Source organism: Lytechinus variegatus, chromosome 7 (genome assembly GCF_018143015.1).
Source record: "Lytechinus variegatus isolate NC3 chromosome 7, Lvar_3.0, whole genome shotgun sequence".
Classification (NCBI taxonomy): domain Eukaryota; kingdom Metazoa; phylum Echinodermata; class Echinoidea; order Temnopleuroida; family Toxopneustidae; genus Lytechinus; species Lytechinus variegatus.
The window spans coordinates 11,234,099-11,255,916 of record NC_054746.1 but is presented as its reverse complement, the minus strand read 5'-3'; the positions used below and the strand labels follow the sequence as shown (position 1 = coordinate 11,255,916).

The following is a 21,818-nucleotide window of genomic DNA, read 5'->3' as shown; positions in this document are numbered from 1 at the left end:
TTTTTATTTCATTTATGATTTTTGACAAATCAAATATTTTTTTCAGAAAAAATGAATAATTTTATTCCATTTTGTAAATAGTCATAAATTCAAGATGGCGACTTCCACATCTAAAATAGTTCAAATTTTGAGACGTCCATTATCAACGATTTGGAGTTCTGTGAGTCAGATGAGTCTATATTTTTTAATATAAGAAAGAAATAGTATTTTTTCATCAATGTTAGTACTTATCAGTCACGATTTATCAGGAATTCTTACGCTAAGCTATCTTATTTTTACCGTAGTCGCATTTCCATTGTCCCATGTACTTGTATCGGTGTCAGTAATTATACAACAACACGACATGCGACACGCAGACCACACTGGCCATTGCCTGCGGCATGCGGCGAAGCCGAAGGTAGCGGATCTCAAAGCCTTTATCATGGCATCTTCTTCTTCCTTCGCTGATCCCGGAGATCTACAGCTGGTTGCCGTATTGTTGCATAAATGATTATAAGAGCACAAACACTTGCTCAGACTCAGAGTAGGCCTAACAACACATTCAAGCCACTCCTAGTACCAATGAGGTCCAAACATTACATGTATGTTGAAGAGTAGACTGCTGGCAGCCGTCTGTTTCGAGAAGTTTTTTTACATTTTTTAAAATTTATTTCTCCTCGTACACAGACGGCTCGCTATCGTGCAGCCACCATTAGGGGACTTGCATTTTTGCAATGCAAAATCCCCCGTCGGGGCTTTTCAATTTGGCAGTGTATACAGCCACACGCGTGTGTCTTTACCATCCAGCCACACGCGTGTGGTTATATCCAGAACACCTATCTGTGGATACCGCCACACGCCGCCAGTAATAGAGAGATTTCGATTGTCTGCGACTGCAACGTATTCCTAGTTCACCGGAAGTGGTGACACCGCTCGTTCAATATCACGTTCGTACATTGATGAAAACAGTTTCGATTTAAGTCGACGTACCCGTACCACGCCACAGCATATACCAGCGTGATAGCGAGCGGGCCGTGGGCCGATGCTTGGCCGGAGAATCAGGCGTAGCATCACGCTACGAACCAGTGGGGCGAGTGTGGGTGCAACATTTGCACTCTTGCGCAAAAAGCCGAAAAAACACCGGGTTGTTTGGAAATAAAACATCAATTACCTATCGGATATAGTGTCTGAAAACAGGACACACTAAATGTAATGGAAAAGCTGGTAACAAGCAGTAATTTGCAGTTTACAAGCCCTGCTGAATCAACGAAACTCGAGTGTTGATGCGGCTTCATTCATTTTTGCCAAGCTGGGATGACGTCATCATGTAGGAACTAGCGCTCGTTCGAGCACTATGACACCGAACGTCAAAACCCTCAAATACGAGTCACAGATTTGGTCAGTGAACGAGAAGGCTCGTTACAGATTACTTCGCGCATGCGCAGTGCTCCCAAACTTCCTTAATCTCGTACGTCCACATGGCACGTCACAGAAAACGAAAGGTCTCAAATAACAGTAAAACACGTACCGCGGTATGTAGGTCTGACCGTCTATATCACGATCAAAATAACCTCATTTCTTCATTAAATTCTTACATTCTAAACCCCTTTGATTTCTTTAAATCGTTTCAATTTCATTCTCACCGTCTTCTTTCCTTGCTTTTCTTGTCTTGTTACAAAAGGCCGCCTGTTAAATAGCAAATTTCCACACTTTTTCTACTTGTGTCGATTCTCTACTGAATCTAGGCAATGTGCGCGTACGTACGAAACCCAAACTGTGTATGTCTACTACTGTGCTGCGCTAACGCTGTATGGGTCTGCCACCGCGAAGGAAGCCAGAATCGACACAAGTAGAAAAAGAGAATTTGCTGTTAAACAGACGACCGTTTGTAACAAGACAAGAAAAGCAAGGAGAGAAGACGGTGAGAATGAAATTGAAACGATCTAAGGATATCAAAGGGGTTTAGAATGTAAGAATTTAATGAAGAAATGAGGTTATTTTGATCGTGATATAGACGGTCAGACATACGTGTTTTACTGTTATTACTGGCGGCGTGTGGCGGTATCCACAGATATGTGTTCTGGATATAACCACACGCGTGTGGCTGGATGGTAAAGACACACGCGTGTGGCTGTATACACTGCCTTTAAATTTTTGTCTTTAATGAATAAAAATTTCGAAAATTATAGTGACCAGAGTGCAAATTTATATTCCCTCTTGGCATCAATTGCCAAAAAACGGAGAAAAATAAAGTTGAAAGGAACAAAAACAGTGACTTACCTCGGCTGTCGCGCAAATTCACTTCCCCGTTTTATCCGATCTTAAGTACATAAACATATGGCCATTGAGTCCGCTGTACAGATCGCGCTAGAACTTCGGTCTCTATTTGGTGAGTGAAGCCAATGAAGTTCAGCTGAACAACCAACAAAACAGAGACCGAACCTTTTGGTCTAGTTGAAGAGAGAGAAGAGAGAAAGTAGGTACGAGCACTCATTCATTGAACAAGATGTAGATTTTGTATAGGAAGAATAAGAGTTTAGTGGCCAGCTGTCATGCATGGTCATGGAAGATAGTTTTGGATGGACAGGTAATACTGGACTTAGCATAATCTTCACAGCAGTCTTGGGAAAATAAGGAGCAGATAGATGCAGGAAGGCCTAATTTTCTTACTTCTTCTTGGAGTTCATCACGCTGAGTGTCAAACACATGGCAGCTAGCTATGAAGTGGATAGTGTCTTCATCACCTTGATGACATAGGCGACAAGTTGGAGAAGTAGCCTTCTTTATCAAAACTAGCCTGCACTGAGTTGGGTAGGTCTGACTCACTATGACACTAACTCACTAACTGTGACCTGATGACAACAGCTCGTCTTATTGCCAGTGCATGTGAAAACAACAGACACAATAATGCAGATTGACTAAGACTAAGTAAATTTAGGTATGTGACAAAAAAAATGAAAATCGTGGAATAACAATTAACATGTCATTGCCACCTAGTCCAGGCATTGGAAATTGCTGAAAACCCCATTAAAAATGGTATATTATCCATTACCCTAGGCCAAATATTAAGAGAGTTATGATTTTTTCAATATCAAAAATCTGATTTAATTATTGCCATTGTCATTCATTGCGACCATTCAAAATGTGTGACCGACCATGACCAAAAAAATGTGGTTTTTTTACAAAATTGTACATATTATTCACTTTTGAGTAAAAACAGGTGATGAGAAGAGAAAGGATGATCAAATTTGTCTCAATTGATCAATGTATTAAATATTCAATTAGTAATTATTAATTAGTAAATTGATATGTTAATTGTTCATAAACTCATTACCAAACATATTCAAACTTATATAATTTCCTTTATATTGTTTGGAATTTTTTGACAGGAACTTCTGCTACAACACATCTTCTAGATAAAACTTTCAGAATGATAAAACATTGAATACTTACAGAAAGATCTCAGTATTGCAGTATTTGATAAATGTATGGATTAGTAATTATCAATTATTCAAATCTCACTGCTGCAAAAAAAATCCTGACTTGGTATATTTAAGTTTGCCTATATAAATGACATCCCAATTATCTTACAACAAAATACTGAAACAAGCTAAAATTGTGTAATGTGTATATTCATCAAAGGATGTAAACAAGTAGACTCTAGTTCTCAAAAGCAAATAATAATTCAATCAATGCGATGCACAAACTGCTAACATAATCCCTCTGAGCCGGTGCATCCATGCTAGGGCTCCCAGTGACACTGCACTCATCATGATGGTCACGGAGCACACAACTCTTGTGGCAGTTTGCTATTTCTGACAATCAATTTTGAGAAAGTAAAAATTAAATGATGGGATGTTTAGATCCCGGGGGGGCCACTTCCATTCACGAGTGGATACCATGCCCGACCATGGGGTCTCGAAAAGCACCCTAAACACGTAATTTCCATATTCTGAAAACGCACCCCTTAACAAGTATTGCCGTGTGAAACCCTACCCTTAACAAGTATTGGAAACAAAACGATACTCTTGGCAAATATTCCCTGAAATGAACCCCTAAACAAGTACAGGAATGTTTTATTGTTACGGGTCCTTCGGTCGTCTGCTTTACCTTATTTGGTTTAGTACGACCCCACCTTCTACACCTCGCGCAAATCGGACTCTAAACACGAAGTGTTGGGGCAAAAAGGACATCCTTTATAAAACATTTTAATTTTGTTTTATCATCCCCGCAAATTCGACCCTAAACACGTAATCTTCATAGCGAATTAGATACCCTTTTTTCATTATTTTTGTGTTTTTGACACCCTTTTCACGTTACGTACGTAACGTGCCCTGTCGTGAAAAAGACATCCTTTTTACGTGTTTTTTTGGTCGCGCATGGTATCCACTCGTCAATGTAAGTGGCCCCCCCCCCCGGGGTTTAGATTCAATTTATATTTACCACACACCAAGAAAAATATATGAACAAGCTGTTAAAGTAGGTTTAAAACCGTCAAAACTTACCTTCTGGGGCAGTCATGGTGGTAAAGATAACATTAGACTTTCACATGAGCCAAATCCAACTTCCATGTGTCCAATCTTCAAAATTTGGCATAGAGGCAAAGGGGATTTTTCTCAGCTACATCATCAGTGAAAATAAGCCAAATTGGCAAGAAACCGCCAAATCTACACCCATTTAAAGCCACCCCTTTACAGAGCAACCAAAACTCGTTCTGAAACTGCTGCCGGTGCTGCGGCATTGAGATCACATCGCGCGATATTCGCATACCTACTAAGTTAAGTCTTTAAAAAAGGGTAAAAGTTCTTGGCTTTTGCCTCTTTTTTTTAGACTAATTTAGCTAGATCTAACTCAGTAAATGAGTTGTAACTTAAGACTTGTTCAATGAATCAGTAGTGCTCAATTGTAGATCAAAGTAGGGAAGGAGTTCCATCTTCCATTATCATGACGTCATGTCCATATTGCCAAGTCGACCTCCAAATAGGCATTATTATTACTCAACTCAGCTCAGCCTCGAGTTAGTTCTAGGTCTAACATTAATTTTAAGCCTCAGCTGAGCCTGAGGAAAAAAATTCTATTTGAAAATCCTATTCTTTACCTGTCCTTGGTCTCTTTTCGGTATTCCTCCTTTTTTTTCTACTTCCATCTGCGATCTGGTCCGTAGTTCTGTTGAAATCAAATCCCTGGGCCTTGATCAGTCTGTGATGTATAGTGAGTGATTGTACAGTGCGTATCAACAAATAGTTTACACTTTGAAAAAGCCCTGGGGATTGAAAAATATACAACATGTGAGTAATTTTTGCCTCACCTGCGAAGCAGAGTGAGACTATAGGCGCCGCTTTTCCGACGGCGGCGGCGGCGGCGGCGTCAACATCAAATCTTAACCTGAGGTTAAGTTTTTGAAATGATGTCATAACTTAGAAAGTATATGGACCTAGTTAATAAAACTTGGCCATAAGGTTAATCAAGTATTACTGAACATCCTATTAGAGTTTCATGTCACATGACCAAGGTCAAAGGTCATTTAGGGTCAATGAACTTAGACCATGTTGGAGGGATCAACATCGAAATCTTAACCTGAGGTTAAGTTTTTGAAATGTCATCATAACTTAGAAAATATATGGACCTAGTTCATGAAACTTGGACATAAGGTTAATCAAGTATCGCTGAACATCCTGCACGAGTTTCACGTCACATGACCAAGGTCAAAGGTCATTTAGGGTCAATGAACTTTGGCCGAATTGCAGATATCTGTTGAATTACCATCATAACTTTGAAAGTTTATTGGTCTAGTTCATTAAACTTGGACATTATAGTAATCAAGTATCTCTGAACATCCTGTGCGCGTTTCAGGTCACATGACCAAGGTCAAAGGTCAATGAACTTTGGCCGAACTGGGCGTATCTGTTGAATTACCATCATAACTTTGAAAGTTTATGGATCTGATTCATGAAACTTGTACATAAGAGTAATCAAGTATCACTGAACATCCTGTGCGAGTTTCAGGTCACATGATCAAGGTCACAGGTCATGTAAGGTCAATGAACTTTGGCCATGTTGGGGTTTTTTGTTGAATAACCATCATATCTCTGTAAGTTTATTGGTCTAGTTCATAAAAAGTGGACATAAGAGTAACCATGTATCGCTGAACATCTTGTGCGAGTTAGAGTAGTATTCAAAGTCAGCACTGCTGCTATATTGAACCGCGTGATGCAGGTGAGACGGCCAGAGGCATTCCACTTGTTTCACATATAATCTTAGGTTTGGGTCTCATCTATCCAATGAAAGTAAAGGTTTTGACAGAAAGTTACAATTGAGTGAGCACTGTCCATTTAAGTAAAGCTTGCAGAAATCTGTTTGCGCAGAAATGCTAGTTTTCACGCTGTGTCAAGGGGAAAGGGCGAAATCAAATTTACCCTGCGAAACATTTCTTATACATTTCCCTTGCACAAAAGTTTATATCAGACATCTCCAGCATTTTTCACTAAGTTTTTATCATTTAAAGTGGGTTTACATTTCATTTTTTATTTAATACTAGTTTTTCCACACCTTTTCCATGCTTGACAATGATTAGCAAAATGAAAATCAAGCCTAAGCCATTTCATGTAAATCACTGCTCAGTGTAAAGCAAATTTCATCACGATGGCCTTGGTGTGTGAGGGAGTGGGGTGGGGCGCAATGCACTCTTCAAAGTGTTTTGGGCAAGGAAACAAGTTAAAAAGGTAAAAGATATCTTCAAATCAATTTTACTAGCTAAATTCAACATGTTCTTCATGATTAAGGTGTACTTTTATTCACATAACTATTTCAATAATTTTTCACTAACTTTTCAAAAGTAAGTGGTGCTCTCTCAAGCGGAAATATTTTTCGACTGTTACATCCTCATTTGCTTAAATAGATCTGTACCAATGTTAAAATGTGGAAAAATCTTTAGGATATTACAAATATATAATTTTACAGGATTTTTTCAAAGTTTTTTCAAAGTGTAAACTTTTTTTTGATACGCACTGTATTACAGACCGGCCTTGTATTACCAAACGTGCGCATTGTAGCATCAGAAAATAATTTCATACGCTCAAAACTTTGCAACATTCTTCCAAAGGGAACTTGAATAGAAAGATGATGAAAAATGGTCAAAAACACATTTTCACATTCTAAAAATAATAAAATATGGTAAAATAGCTCATCACTAGACATCAGTAATTTTGTTGTTTTCTCAACTTATCCCATACAAAACACACGTTCGGTAAAACAATACCTTTTTCAAGTGACCAAAATATTTCACATGCGAAGAGGGGTCCGATTAGAAGGTAATATCGTAAAAAGGAAAAATGATTTCAGCAAAATTTTTACATTGTAGGTAATTGTTTATTTATGGGGAAAGTTTGGTGAATTTCATGAAAATAATGTGTTTGATATGATTGAATTCATGAAAAGTATTCAGCAATACGATCTACTACCATACCGTACCACTGTTCTGTTGCCTAACTCACAGAGCTAGCAGGATTGCTGAAAGCCAAATCATCAAGATGTTTATTATAAATTCATTCTTGTCTCCTTGGCTTTGTAATGGCAACCTGCTAGTTAGAATGGACTCACTATTTTTGCCGCGACTTTAAAAAAGGGTTATTTTCAATCTGCTTCTTTCATTTTTTTAAGTTTTTCTTTTTGCTCTATCATTATTATTTAGATTTTCATGGCTCTTGCTTTTTTTTTTCTTTCCTTTTTTTTATTTTCCCTTTTTTACCAGTTTCATTTTTGAAGCTTTTTATGTTTTTTTTCTTCTTTGGTTTCTTTTCTTTTAGGTTTTTCTGTCTTTTATCTTTTTTTCTTCTCTGTTTTCATCATTTTTTTTTTCACTTTTCCTATCATTTTTTTTCTCTTTTAATTCATTTTCTTTTTTATTTCTCTTCTTATCTTATCTTTTTTTTCTTTCCTTTCCTTTTCTTTTCTTGCCTATCATTTTTTTTGTCTTTTTTTTCCTTTTGTAATTCTTTGTTTTTGCTTATATATTTTGCTTTTTATTGAAAAAAAACATTAAATTTCCTGTGTTACAGTATGCTACTGCAGAGAAAACAAAATTCAACTGGAATTGGGGCGTGAGTACGGTACTCAGGATAATAAAAATTATAAAACCAAAACAAACAAGAGAAACATAACAAAAAAGCCTGAAACCTAAAATATGGGAAGAAAGTGGAAAAAGGGTAGATCTATATAAAATTAAAAAAGTATTATACATGGTATAATTTTTTTTTTCAAAAAGGTGTATGAATCTTATAATAGGCATAGGCCTACACAATCATTGCAACTCATTATCTTCAGCCTTCAGGCCTGCATCATAATATATAATAAAATCTTGTATATTTACAAAAAACATTGTATGATCCCATATGGTAAAATATAGAGAAAATAGGAAAATACCTGTATTTGCTCGTCTGGCATGTTATACAACGTTTCATTTCTTGGGGGATAGGCCTATGTTAGAAATATGATCTTCCCCAAACCATGTTTTTACATGCAAATTATTTGATAACATAATATGCTGTGAGAGGTATTTGGGTATCTTATATTATAAGTTTACTGCCATGGCAGTGTAAGTCCTGTGCATTCCACTGCAATATTGCTTGGGACACCATGAAAATTAAAAAGCAGAGCTCTACCTCGAAATCAGCATGTGGGGTGGAGTCACCAAGTAATTGGTCTCTCATCGATTCGATTTGACCAGAGATAAAACTTCACTCGTTGTCCTTCCATCAACAAAAATCAATATGAGATAAGTTATGAAATTAAGAATCTCTCCAACATATGCTGTTGTTAAAATCACCTTTTGTTTGAGGTTCATCTCTTTCCTAGTTCTTCTTTTCTACTTTGTTTATTATTACATTATTACATGTACAATCTGTTGGTACTTCAGGACGTGGTGCAGTCTTTTAGGGGAGGAGATCTTTTGGACGGAGTCTTTGTCAGACCTGATAAAGTTATTGTCTGTTCCCTTTTTTTAACACTTTTGTGGAGTTGGCATATGTAATAGTTTTGTTTTGGCTAGGTTTTTTTTTTTGCTTTTGTTGTCTCATTTTTAGTGTAATTTCTATGTTATTTCATTTTAAGTTATTGGGTTGGTGTTTATAAGATTATACCTTCTTGCCACTGCCCACTCTCATGTTCACTATATTTTTACTGTGTGTTCATGTATAGTATATATCTATGTCTCTAGGTTGATTCCTTTTTATGAGTGAAAAAAAAAAAGAATTTAATTGAACTTTATCTCTTCCTGTTTCAGAAAGCCTCCTTAGTGAAGACAGTCCCCCAAACTCAGGACTTGGTCAGATTTCATTCACAGTTATCAAGGTATGCATTGCACATTTCTTTTTATTTTTAATCCAAAACCATATGTTGTATAATTGGTGTCAATTGAATATTCATAAGTTTTAGAGAAGCATGTCTGTGAATACGTGTTATCAAAAACATTTTCAAAAATTCTTCTTAAAGGATACACACGAAGAAAATTCACGAAAGTGATGATTATAGACAAATTATATATGGATGGAAAGGTATTGTCTTTTTATACACAAATATATCACTAAAAAGTCTTATAGATGTCGTGGAAATGCAAGAAATGAAATTATTAGACACCCTTCTCAGCCCCCCAGACCGACAATCACGCAGCCGAAAACGGTCGAGAATAATGACGTCACACAATCGACGAGCTCATCAGCTCTCTGTGCATCATGCACTGAATCAACTTACTGACCTGTTCAATATCTTCCGAATTTACCATTTTCTTCATGTTATGTGACATTCAATTTCTGTTTTCGACAACTTCAGACCAAACGTGAATCAGAACTGTGTTCCTTTGCCCGTTTTTATTGAATTGTGGACTGTAAAGACCGATTTTGTCTACTGCATTCGTCATTGTGTTGCTCCACTCCAGTCAGTGAGTGATCAGGGTACCGGTAGTCACTTAAGAACCAAGTTTGAAAGGATACTCGTAAAATTATGTCACTCTCGCCGATGAATGATCGTGCGTGTTCAATACACACTGAGTGCATGCATGCAGAGAGTTTGTATTGAACACGCACGACCACGATCTAATGAATATTCATCGGCGAGAGTGACGTAATTTTACGAGTGTCCTTTCAAACTTGGTTCTTAAGTGACTACCGTGAGGGAGTCGCTGCCCAAAGTAGGCCTAGAGAATCTAACTTGAAAATAAAAAGCAGCAATTAAGAAGTAAGATTTAATAAATACAGGACTGAACAGAATCTCACATGAAAATAAAAAGAGAAAAAAGAGCTGGTAGGAACGGGGAAGGAATATAATTGAAAAAAAAAAAATCCCGAACCAAAAAAATCAAAGAGTTTCGAACCAGGATCCCCGCACTCACAAAAAAACTACGTGCGTACAGATTTGTCCACAGAGAGTATCCTTATCGTTTCCGGGTTCATAATGATATATGTGAGCCATCCTGGGAAAATGGGTATTATAGGTGAAATTTTGGATTTTGGTGTTTTTATGTTTTCTGGTACCTGGACACAGGTACAATGTCTATACAAAATATTAGAGTCTAATTCATGTTTAAATTAGAGATATGGCCAATTGAATCAGGGGTACCCCCCCCCCCTGCCTGGCTGTAAGGGTAGTCATGGTAGTCTGGCATATTATTCATCTTTTCATGATAGGGAAATGTTGGTTCTCTTGTAACGCCCAACATAACCTGGCCTAGGCGAGGTGATCTTTGTAGTGCAGACATAATTTCATACATACACACCTAGGCGAATACAATAAAACAAATTATTATGCATATTCAACCACACCCACACTAGAACCCACACCCACACACTCACATTATATGCAAAAAAAACCCTTATGGAGACCATTTGTCATACTACATTCGTCATAGCGCGTAGTTTTAACATGGGAGGAGATCACCAGATCCAATGACCAGGGGCAGATGTGGTTGGATTATTTATCTGAATTCTTTTTTTTTGGGGGGGGGACAGCTTATCATTATTTTTTGGGGGGGTGCCCACCCCCACATACGCCGCAGAATATTTTCGAAAATGGGAGGGGGCTGTCCATGCAAACAAAAAGATCACAATCAAATTGTATTTTTTTACATGTTTATACATGCGTTCTAGGTAAAAAGGTGGGGCCAAAGCCCCTGCCCACCTCTACCCTACTAGATTCCTCCCTGCCCATAACCCCCCCCCAAAAAAAAAAAAGACACTACCTTGCTGTTTGTCCATACTTTACTTTCTCGCAAAGTAAAATCTAAAAAAATCATGCTTAAGCTTTGGAAAATAAACACAAACAAAATTCAATTTTGCAAAACCAAGTTTTTTATGTGGCAATAAAGCTGATGCGAGCTACATTTCATAAAGGTTTAATATGACAGCAACTCTTGACGAAATATCAACTTTCATTGAACGAGCGAATCAGGAAGCAGAAGTTTCACTGTTTTCATGGTAGTTTTCATTCGAGCAAGGGATCATAATTACCAACATTTCTTGAAATGGGCCACAGTTGGTTTCTTTTTAGGGATGGGGTAGTCATGGAAATATATTTCACAAATTAGTGCCAAATTATCTGGATCACTGAAGGATTATGATTTTTTGGCACTTCGTTTAAAAAGAAAAAAAAACTTTGCATAAAAACTTGTCTCCACATATTAAAACGACAGGTATTATAACTAACAAATAATCACAAATACATAATCTTCTTTTCTATGCTACACTCTGTACACGTGTGAATGAAATGCGTTGTAAACATCTAATGCTTGAATAAAAATATAATTTCAGAGGTTAATTCTTGATATGGAAGAGACTACATACATTTACTCTTTTCTATGCAGCAGTATTAGCAAAACTCAGGGATGTGCATCGCTCTCCACTGTCCAAATTTGCACTAAAAAGGATATTAAACACGACAATCTCTCCTTAGTGTGTGCCTTTAGTATTATTACACACTCCTTAATACAGTACGTGTAGCAAACTTACCACATTTCAATTTTCTACAATGACATCCTTCTAATGGGTCAGCAAACGTTATAAATTAAGTTAAATGTTTTTTAATCGAAAAAATTCATAGAGTTTGTTCATTCAAAGAAAAACATGTATTTTTTTTCCATTTCCTCCCCAACCGGGGAGACCGAGGTGCCTTGTCATCATCTAAGATCTTTCCATATATCCTAATCCTTCTATTTGGAAAATCCAGTTGATATATATGGGAGTATCTGAGAGAGTATGTCAGCAGGGTCACCAAAAGGGATAATTTTCGTCCTCTGCATTGTTTGCTTTCTTCATGTCCCGGTCTTAAAAATGCCACGTTCCGATGACTCGAATCTGCATGTTTGATGAATGCAATTGAAAAGTTCACCGATATTAATGTGTTATAAAAACAGTCACATTACATTCTTATTTCTTCATGATTCATGGACATTTATCAACAACATGATATTTAACATTTCACTCTTTGACTGTGTGTAAATGTTATTTGTATTTCTAATAATGGTGGAAGTACTCGCTGATGTCATATTTTTCTACCAAAAATAATAAGATTAAACTATTGTTGGGTAAAAGAAAAATTGAAGGGCGGCTGTCAGCTGCATTGTGGTTCTGAGATGCCTTGTCCTCACTGCACTAATACAGTTGCTCTGTAGATCCATGATGTGCCTTTAACATGCTTCACATAACGAAATAAAGGCCAATTAGTTAACAAATTTTCAGAGTTGAAGTTTATTTTTAAAAAAGACTTAAAAAAAATATATTTCTTTTTATTTTCAAAAATATTTCTTTTTTAAACATTGAATGATTTTGTGTAGAAAGTTGGCGAACCTCATGTAATGTAGCTCGACTAGATGGTAGAAAAAATAAGAAATAACCCCCCCAAAAAAAAATATATATATATTGTTATTTTTGAATAAATTTCTTATAAATTGTGACAATCTGTTTTCTAGTTATAATTTCGATATCATTTGCACAGTTTTGGTAAACCTCATGCAAATGAACCCCACCCCTCTGAAAAAAAATTAAAATCAGAAGTCCGACAAATAAGAATTTGTTTTGGAAGGGGATTTGAAAAATGTCCATAATTAAAAAGGATACTTCGAGCTTAAAATGATCTCATCAAACGTACTAAGATACAAGCAAATGCTGCAAATTTCATCAAAATCTGATAACTAGATCTAAAAAGGTTTTTCATGCAATATAAGCACGTCTTAATAAATATTCGTTAGATGGGCTGATGATGTCACATCCCTACTTTAATTTTTCTTATGTCAAAACATAAAATCATACTTATTTATTTTGTCATACGTGTGTGAATGATAAATCACCCTTTTTGCATTCATTAATATCTATATAGTCTTGGAGGCGGACAATAGAACAAACATAATTTCATGTAATGATATACAAAATAACATTCAAGTTGAAACATCTTTGCATAAGTTTGTCAAGTAAATTCATAAAAAATCATGCATAGAACTGTTTCACCGAAATAATCCATATCTTTAAATTATCATGGCTTTTTTACTCCTTGTCCAATTTTGATTTTTTTAAATATATATTTTTACAAACTTATTGCATGTGATAGATTTAACTTAAATGGCTATGTTACATACAAATGTGTAACATAGCCCGTCCGCACCTACTTAGATAGTCCGTCGCTACATACAAGTATGAAACGACGGACTATCTAAGTAGGTGCAGATCTAGTTGATAGCCTAGGCAGACATAAGTTAGATCTTAAAAAGGCCGTCAAAGGCCCGGACAAATACCGCGAATCGCTTCAGCAGTCGCATGTAATTTGAAGTTCCTAAAAAGCTCTCGATCGATCGATCCACATAAATACGCAACACAAAATTCACATTCAAGTGTTAAGTTGCCATATTCCTCGCATCACAATTATCAATGAATCTAACAAAACAACTCAATCTGCAACATAATTCAACTTACCTTCATGAGTTTGAGCCAGGGGAATTAAATCCAATCAACATATATCCGAACCCGCCACCAAATATATCGAGCAAATATCCACTGTTCTGAAAAATAAAAATGCGCCTGACATTTTTTTATTTCCCGCGGGTGGTTGTTTGTTTTGTTTTTCCTCGCGACGCGCGCCAGACAAAAGTTTGATGACACGCGTATTTAAATGACGTCCTAGCGCATTTATTGTCTCTCACCAATAGTCTGGTTATCGCGCGACGCCACACATATATACAAAGTGCGTTCGCTGCTGTTGCCTCGCAATGCTTCGGCAATCCAACTGCAATTCCAATCATTTCGCGATGGATATTGCCGTGTTTTTTTGTGGTTCCTGAACTTGCTACGTAATTAAATTTCATAATTTTTATTCAGTCGTGAAGACGAATGTCTATGTTTTATATTGATAATAATATCAATGTGGTGCAAGCATGATTTCTAAGTGAAAATATGCTTTGTTTATTCACGTATATTTCTTGAAAACAAATAATTTTTTCTAAGCTGAATATCGGTTACCAAAATATGTTAAATGTGCATTTCATTTTACTGTTCAGAAAATTCAAACTTTTATCTATGTAATAAGACCAATCTTGTGAGGAATAAACAATTCTAAGAGCAAAAAACGCTGATTGGAAAGATCGTCTTCAATGGGCTGCTGTCAGCTCAGCTGCTCACTGCTCTTGGTGTGACGTCACTCAGCTGGAGCTCGCCAGAGGACGGACGAAGGCAGAAATATGCCATGAAAATAAGTCATTTTTGAGAGCTGATTTCTGCAAACTCTAATCACTATTTTAAAAAGTGAAGTTATATATCTGATTAGTAATACTTCCCCTTTATAATGATGACCACAAAAAGACATTATAAAATACTTTTGATTCTTCGGTTGTCTACTTTAAAGTTGGATTGAAAATTCTCAGATAGGCATCAATATGATATATAGTTTACACTTTTAACCATATTTGTATTTACTTCTGCCATTTAACTCACCCTGGAACATTATAAGCCTTTTTAATTCAATTCAGTGTACTACTAGGATTCCTTTGTTCCTTTTCTTTTTCAGATTAGTGTATCTGAAGAGTGGATTGTCTCTTGGAAGGTGTTTGTTTAGTTATCCTACAGGTAACCTTAATTCATCTTGATATGCTAGATTTCATTCTTTGTGAATTATGTTGCATTCAAAAATTTACTGCTCTGATGGGTGTTCCATAAAGCTATTCGTAAATTAAAAGTGACTTTAAGAATGACCAGTGGTCCTTTCTTCTGGTAAAAAGTGTACCAAAATAAGCCAAAATGTTCATTGGTGATGTTTTAGCATAAGAAAGGATTACCAGTCACTCTTAACTTACAAACAGCTTTATGAAACGGCCTCCAGATATATTTAATGTTTTATTAAACCAATGGTAGTCCATGTATATGATTGTTGCACTAAGAGATTAGAAGTGAGATTACAAACTAGAATTTATATTTGTTATTCAAAGTGTTTTTTAAGCCATATACTTATTGAAAATTACAAATGTGTATTGAGGTTAATGAGATTCAAGTTGCCAAATTACAAGGTTTTTTTTTTTAATTGTAATGTGGTGTGGTACATCAAAAGGAATAAAGATAGAATTCTAGGTTACGATATTTCCTATTGGGCTGTCAGAACAGCAATAGCCTTTTCTCAGCTCAGATTATCATACAATTTATAAATCAATATAATTCATGTAATTTGATTGTTTCAATTAAGACTATTAAGATGATTTTGTTTGTATTCATTTATTCCTCTTTTTGCCAGGCTCAACACTACCAAAATCCACACTTGTTTCGCAATGTGCAGGACTGAGTTGTTCACCGTACACAACATCAAGTCAGCATACACAACAAGTACAGGTATGAAACTGGCTCATTTTTCCACAAAAAAATGAGTTGTTGAATTATACATTTCTTTTTTCTTTCTTTTTTGCCAGAGGGCAATTCCATGAAATAATTACGTCTTATGACTCTGACCCCCTGTATGTGAGACCTTTGTGAAATTTTCTGTCTCTATTTTCTGGTTCTTTTGACAGTCTGTAATATTCTGAAAGGACCACGGTGTGGTCAGTTTATAAAGTGAAGTAAGACTTAAGAACAATGGGGGTTGGATGTATAAAAAGGTTGATCATATTATGGAATTGCCCCAGAGAATTTTATCACCATGGAATTACTGAGTGAGTCAGAAAGACTTTTTCTCAAAAAAAGTGCAAATTTAATGGAAAAAAACTTTGTCCACAACACACAACTCACATATAACAGTATCTTTTCCAGTATACCATTTTGATTTGGTATATGTTTACACTTGGATAATTATGTGGGATTCTTTGTCGTGATGTAAAATTTCTATTTGTGCCAAAGTAAGGCACAAATGAAATTAATGTCCATGAAGTCATAATCCTACATGAGTTGCAGGAAATGTCAATCAAATTGATATTGGACTAGATATTAAAAATGTTTATGAAACAATTATCATGTTAACATGAAAAAAAAGTTGCAATTTTATCATACACATTGTAGTTTTATGAGATTCGTCACATTTATGAGTTGCCAAACTGTAGGCTTGACACACAGCTCAAACAGCACACAGATGAAAGTCGTTTTTTTCTCACTTCACCTTTTTTATTCTTCTCTCCAAACTTGATATATTTCCATAACTTCTTGTATGTATCTCAATCGCCTTTACATTCTGATTTTAATGATTTTAGACTAATGAGGATGAACCAGACAAGCTGTATAAATGGATTGAACTCAAGGTCAAAGGTCATGAAGATGCTGTTCTGGACAGCTACACTAAGTATGTGAATCTTGCTGCTGATGAACTGGATATCCAGATAGAAAGCATGTAAGTAAGATGTTATTTTAGGACTCTACCATTATTATTATTATTTGTGTAAACCAACCCAGATGGAATAAAGTTAGAAAAGAATGAAAGTTTGTGTCCCTAGGACCTCAACATTTATTGGGTTTTGATTTTTTATAGATTTAGTGTTTGTTTCTTTGCTTGACTCTTTTTTTTTGGGGGGGGGGTATTTTCGTTTGTGTATTTTAGAGTGGGTTTATAAAGTAATATATTTGCCTTTACCTTGCATTATTATTAAGCACCTAGTAAATGTAATTCAGTAATTTCAGATGTAAATTTCATTTAAGAACTCTCATGCTGGTCTAATATACATGTATATTGAATGACACTCCAAAATAATACAATCAATTATCATCATGATCATAGGCTTGCAAATGACCAAAAGCATGCTAATGATTAACCAACTTCTTGTTTATTAACAAAATGTTAAATCCTTGTCGTGAGCAGCTTTTTTATGTTTGTGTTTAGAAAGTGTCAAGTTTTCTCTGTGGGGCATATATTTACTTAAAATATATTAGTTGTTAATAGTAGACTTGCAGGCCTTAAATTGCAGACCTAAATTAATCCAAGAACATTGAAAACCATAGCCTTGTATATATGCAATTTAGTGGCCTCCATGCCTCCTTCATTGGGCTTGAATATTTAATGTGCCCTTAAAAGGGGTATTCTAGGCTGAAAATAATAATATTTGAACAGATATAGAAAAATAAGACAAACAAAACACTGAAAATTTGAACAAAATTGTACAAGGGATAATAACAAAGTTATGACATTTCAAATATTTGCATTGTTCCCCTGAAACAGTTCTAGGCGCGTCTTCATGAATATTCATTGAAGAAACTGAAGATGTCATATCCCCACTTGTTCTTTTGTATTTTATTATATGAAGTTAGGTTTATTCAAATTTTTTCTACCAAGAACTAAAAAATTGTATATAAATCTGATTAAGTACATATTGCTGCAACTTATTTCTTTATAAGGAAGACATATCATTCACGCATTTATGAAAAAAATGAAACGATTATGATTTCATGTAATAACTTAAGAAAAAGGAATGTGGGGATGTGATATCATGATCAGCCCACGTAATGAATATTTATGACGACATGCAAATAACCGTTGTTAAACCTTAAAATTCATTAACTCCGTTATCAGATTTTGATTAAACTTTCAGCATTTTGCTTTGTCAATATTGCTCTATTTATTTAGATATACATATTTTCAGCCTAAAGTACCTTTTTAAATTTCCCTATTAGTTTTTTAATAAAGAAATTTGCCCTTTTGAAAAGTGGCCTTGCCCTAAAAACATCAAAATCTATGGCGTGTGTCCCGTTTCATAAAAACTTGTTATAATAACAAATGCACAATTTTTATTATAAATATGCCATCAGCCAATCAGAATGAAAGATTTCAGTAGCTTTATACTGTAATTTCAAATTTGTTATTATTACATGTGTGATGAAATGGCCCCAGAACTTGCCATGTAATAACATAGTAACACTATATTCATTCTCTTTTCATTAGAGCTAAACCATTCAGAAACATTAGGAGACTAACTCTACTGAAGTCAAGACATGTGTACAAGAAACACAGGGTACAGTATGAGATGAGAACGTACTACAGAGTGATTAAAGTAAGTATACTAATTTACCACTTGAAGTGATGATAATGGAGATTTTTTTTTTGGGGGGGGGCTTTCCTGGCTTTTTTTCTGTAATTATAAACGATTTTGTCTCGCCTGCAGAAGTGCAAGACTATTGGCGCCGCTTTCCTGACGGCGGTGGCGGCAGCGTCAACATCAAATCTTAACCTAAGGTCTTGAAATGTAATCATAACTTGAAAAGTATATGGATCTAAATCACATAACTTAGACATAAGGGTTATTAAGTATTACTGAATATCTTGCCTAAGTTTCAGGTCACATGACTAAGGTCAAAGGTCATTTAGGGTCAGTGATCTTCGGCTATGTTAGGGGTATTCGTTAAATTACCATCGTAACTTTGAAAGTTTATGAATCTAGTTCATGAAATGTAGACATAGGGGTAATCAGAATAATAGGTGATGATGAATGTGATGGGATGGTGATAAAGATGATGGTCAATAATGTTATGTTTTTATTTTCTCTCAGCTGAAGCATCTAACAGGTTCCACAGCTAGTGTGTTCTTAGAGTACATTCAAAGAAATCTACCTGAAGGTGTTGCGATGCAAGTTAAGAAGGTAAAGTGTTGAAGTTTGTATTCTTTGATACTATTTTGCTGGTCACAAATGGTGGCATGTATTGTATCATACAGGAGTTTTATAAAACAAAAAATAACGTGATACAATTGACTATTATCTTAAGGGGAATAATTGACTTCCTTATTGATTACTAAGACCTGTTACACTGGATTTCTTAAGTATCCACAAGGCGCCCCGAGACCAGTCTCGGGCAGGTTTTTAATCCGGTGTAAACGCACAAACCTACCAGAGACCCTTTCTGAGCAATTAGACCACCTCATGATGTGTTCTGAGACCGGTCTCGGGGCACCCACAGACTGCTTTGGATTCGGTATGAACACACACCTGCCTGTGACTGGTCCAAGACGGGTTCACTTTATGCACTACAGGTGGCACGATTATACAAACAACAAACACACTGCGCGATTGGTGCCCTGCCAAACCTATCTCGGACAGCTTTGGTAATTCGGTGTAAACGCACAGAAAGCTTTCTCGAGGCCCCCAGAGACTCGTTACGATTCTGGTGTAATAGGGGATCAAAATTTTAGGTCACCTTTTTGGAAACCAGGCACGGGGCACCCCGAGACTGGCCTTGTGTAGGAAATCTATCATAACTCTTTGTACAACAGTACCCTGGTGTAACAGGGGTCTTAGTTATTAAGAGGGAATTTTTCTTTTATGTTTAATATTTCTGTACCAGTTTGAAATTGCATTCTATGTATAAAAAAGAACACTGATGACAGATATTAATCAATATTTAGAAAGGTATGGGACAATTATTTTTGATGAATTATCCATAAAAAGGGAACTTCATGTTCAGTTAATGTAGTGCATATCAATATCATCACCTATTTGATCATCATTGTCATCACCATCATCATCATTATTATCATCATCATCATCATCACTTATCATTCACTGTTCTCTTGTGTTTCTCTTTCCAGTGCTCTATTGAAAGATTACCTGCTCATCTGCAGTCTCCTCCTGAAGAATTGGAAGAAGACCTTGAGATGACATCATCTTCCTCCTCATCCTCATCGGAATCAGAAGATGAATCGCAAGACAAGACATCATGATACTCACCATCTCTGAATTGAAATTCTAGTCTTGTTGCAGAATCACCACATATGGGTGTATGTATTTGTGTATAATTGAGCTTTTACAGACATGTATCAGTCAGATGTGATTACTTACATGTACGTCACCTTCCGAAAGATGTGACCGGTGCTCGAACCGCTCTACCAATTTGTAACTTACAAGAATACATGTGCATGCCACTATGCCCAGTTGTGGATTGTGATTTGCTTCAAGACTAGAGACATATGTACCTCAGTAATTAGAGAATTATGATTATTATTATTGCTTTATACAGGCAAAGCTAGCCCAAGTCTAATTTCTTTCGAGTATAGAAATTGAAATGGGAAGATGCCTATAGCACATGCGAAATGCATGTGCTGGTTTGGAAAATATTCTTTGACCGAGGTGATCATTTGACTTATAAGGTCGACCAGTACATCATATTTATTCACATATATGAATATTTTTTTCAAACTGGCTGAGAAATGGTTTTGAAGGGGGGGGGGGGCTACCATACAAAGTATATCAGTAAAAAATAAATATTTGTTCCATGTTATGCTACCTGCTGGTGGTCAGTGTGCCATATGTTCTTTAGGATGGATCCAGGTGAGGTCTATTCATTTCATGATTCTAATTAGAATAATGGAATTGGTAGTAAAGCACTTTATACATTCTTAAAAGTGTAAAAAGCACTTTGAAACATATTGGAGATAAAATGATGTGTACCATCATGGATTTTTGGGGGAGGGGGCGGTATGGGGCGTAAAGAATCCTTACTGTGTTCAACCTGGGGGTGTTTCACAAAGATTAAGTATGACTTAAGTCGCACTTAAATTCTGACGCGTACATGATATGTAAAGCGCAATTTCATTGATCGATATGCGGTAGTGCGCGTCTTGGCATGATCTGAATAATGCGGTCAAGCCTTCCATGCTGTATGCAACTCGGTATGTAAGTGCGACTCTAAGTCATACTTAAATCTTTGTGAAACACCCCCCTGGTCAACTTATTAAAGCAAGTTTAGCTGTGTTAAACTTGATAATGGTTGATGGGTAATTGATCATAAACTTGGATGGCACTGCGATGTAAATTATATGCTCATTGTCTATCACGCTGCGTCTCATGAACATGTATAATAAATATCACAATTATCAAAAATCCAAGCCTTAGTTTAAGGTGAAAACAATGCTTTTTCTATGGTTATTTCATTCAGGTAATTTTAAATATTTGAGGTGTTATGATATTGCATTAGTTATCATAATCATATGTATTGAAAAGCTGAAAGGCTTATTATTTTGGAAAACACTCTTTGACTAACTAATACTAACTTGTGAGGCGTTGTACAACACAAATAGCGAATATTCTTATCATAGTGGGAGATTTTGCATTCGGTGAAAGGAAGAGACACTCTATTCAACTCAGCTAATGCCTTGTTGTTTCACCTCACGCGAAATCTCGCACCATCGCACTCATGCTATTTGTATATTAAACCAAAGATCCTACAAGGAGAAGACTGGACAGTACATAGAGAACGTAATGGAACGCTCGGGAAGAGTGCACCACAGCGTTGAGTAAGTAAACATTCGCCAGACTTCGCATATCGCCATTTTGGTTTGTGTACAAAACATATGAGTGAAATGGTGGAGGGGTGAACGAATAGACGATTTTTGCATTTTAAGATTTTTTCTTC

General features: G+C 36.0%; 1 protein-coding gene across 1 annotated transcript; it reads left to right on the top strand.

Annotated features, from left to right (window-relative positions):
- Window positions 1–72: 72 nt before the first annotated feature.
- On the top strand, window positions 73–20,886 carry LOC121418438 (28S ribosomal protein S10, mitochondrial-like). The gene is made up of 8 exons (XM_041612312.1): window positions 73–160; window positions 9,260–9,327; window positions 15,019–15,077; window positions 15,736–15,830; window positions 16,679–16,815; window positions 18,358–18,466; window positions 18,962–19,051; window positions 19,996–20,886. Exons 1-8 carry the CDS (start codon window positions 95–97, stop codon window positions 20,125–20,127), a joined length of 756 nt encoding a protein of 251 aa, XP_041468246.1. The 5' UTR covers window positions 73–94; the 3' UTR covers window positions 20,128–20,886.
- The last annotated feature ends 932 nt before the right edge of the window (window positions 20,887–21,818 follow it).

Bases quoted from the DNA above. Each gene is read 5' to 3' on its own strand.
- LOC121418438 (XM_041612312.1), top strand. From the start codon at position 95: ATGGCGACTTCCACATCTAAAATAGTTCAAATTTTGAGACGTCCATTA. The intron at 161-9,259 runs GTGAGTCAGATG...TTCCTGTTTCAG, and splicing joins TATCAACGATTTGGAGTTCT to AAAGCCTCCTTAGTGAAGAC. The intron at 9,328-15,018 runs GTATGCATTGCA...TTTCTTTTTCAG, and splicing joins TTTCATTCACAGTTATCAAG to ATTAGTGTATCTGAAGAGTG.